A 928-nucleotide genomic window follows, 5' to 3' on the forward strand; every position below is an offset into this window, starting at 1 on the left:
TCGGGCCTACCTTTATATTTCCGCGCCATAGTGTTCGAGCGACCTCTGCGGGGCATGAACGTCAACAGTAAAGCCTCACGAACCTATCGGTTGCTTGCTGATATCTGCCGGACGTATAGTTCATGTGCAGCGTGTCTTTGTTTACAAAGCTGTTTTTGAGTTCCGCGGATTTTGTGATTGTTAAAAATGACTGAAAAACAAGATCAACGAATTTGCATCAAATTTTGTTTTCAACTCGGAAAAACGAGTTCGGAAACTATTCAGATGATGCAGAAGGCCTTTGGGAATGAGTGTATGAGCAAAACACGAATAAAAGAGTGGTATAATCGTTTCAAAGGAGGCCGCACTTCTGTTGATAGTGAATCTCGTTCTGGCCGACCTTCGACGACAAAAACATTGGATAATATTGAGCGGGTGCGACTTGCGATCGAACAAGATCGTCGTATGACTGTGCGGGAACTAGAAGAAGAACTTGGAATACCAAAAACTATAATTTGGGAAATTTTAACCTCAAATTTACAAATGACACGCGTGTGTGCGAAGTTCATTCCGAAATTGCTCAGAGCAGAGCAAAAAAAGCTTCGCTTAGAAATCGCTCAGGACAACTTAGAAATGGTCAATAACGATGATACTGTACTTAAAAAGGTTATTACTGGTGATGAATCATGGGTTTACGGTTACGATCCTGAAATTAAACAACAATCTTCACAGAAGCGTCCAGACGAGCCGCGGCCGAAAAAAGCACGTCAAAGTCGGAGCAGTGTGAAGTCAATGTTGATTGTTTTCTTCGATTGTGAAGGTGTTGTGCACCACGAATATGCACCGACAGGTCAGACAATCAATAAAAAATACTACGTTCAAATTTTGAAACGTTTGCGTGAAGCAGTGAGAAGAAAACGCCCGCACTTTTGGTCAAGTGGTGACTGGC

The 928-nt window shown here is 42.5% G+C and overlaps 1 protein-coding gene across 1 annotated transcript in view; it reads left to right on the plus strand.

The window, feature by feature from the left end:
- Positions 1–186: 186 nt before the first annotated feature.
- LOC108763800 (putative uncharacterized protein FLJ37770) overlaps positions 187–928 on the plus strand; it is a 5059-nt gene continuing 4317 nt past the window's right edge. The window contains exon 1 of the mRNA XM_018511682.1: positions 187–829. Coding sequence (XP_018367184.1) covers positions 187–829 — 643 coding nt within the window. The remainder of the gene's footprint in view (positions 830–928) is intronic.

The sequence above is a fragment of the Trachymyrmex cornetzi genome, unplaced genomic scaffold (genome assembly GCF_001594075.2).
Source record: "Trachymyrmex cornetzi isolate Tcor2-1 unplaced genomic scaffold, Tcor1.1 scaffold112, whole genome shotgun sequence".
Taxonomy (NCBI): domain Eukaryota; kingdom Metazoa; phylum Arthropoda; class Insecta; order Hymenoptera; family Formicidae; genus Trachymyrmex; species Trachymyrmex cornetzi.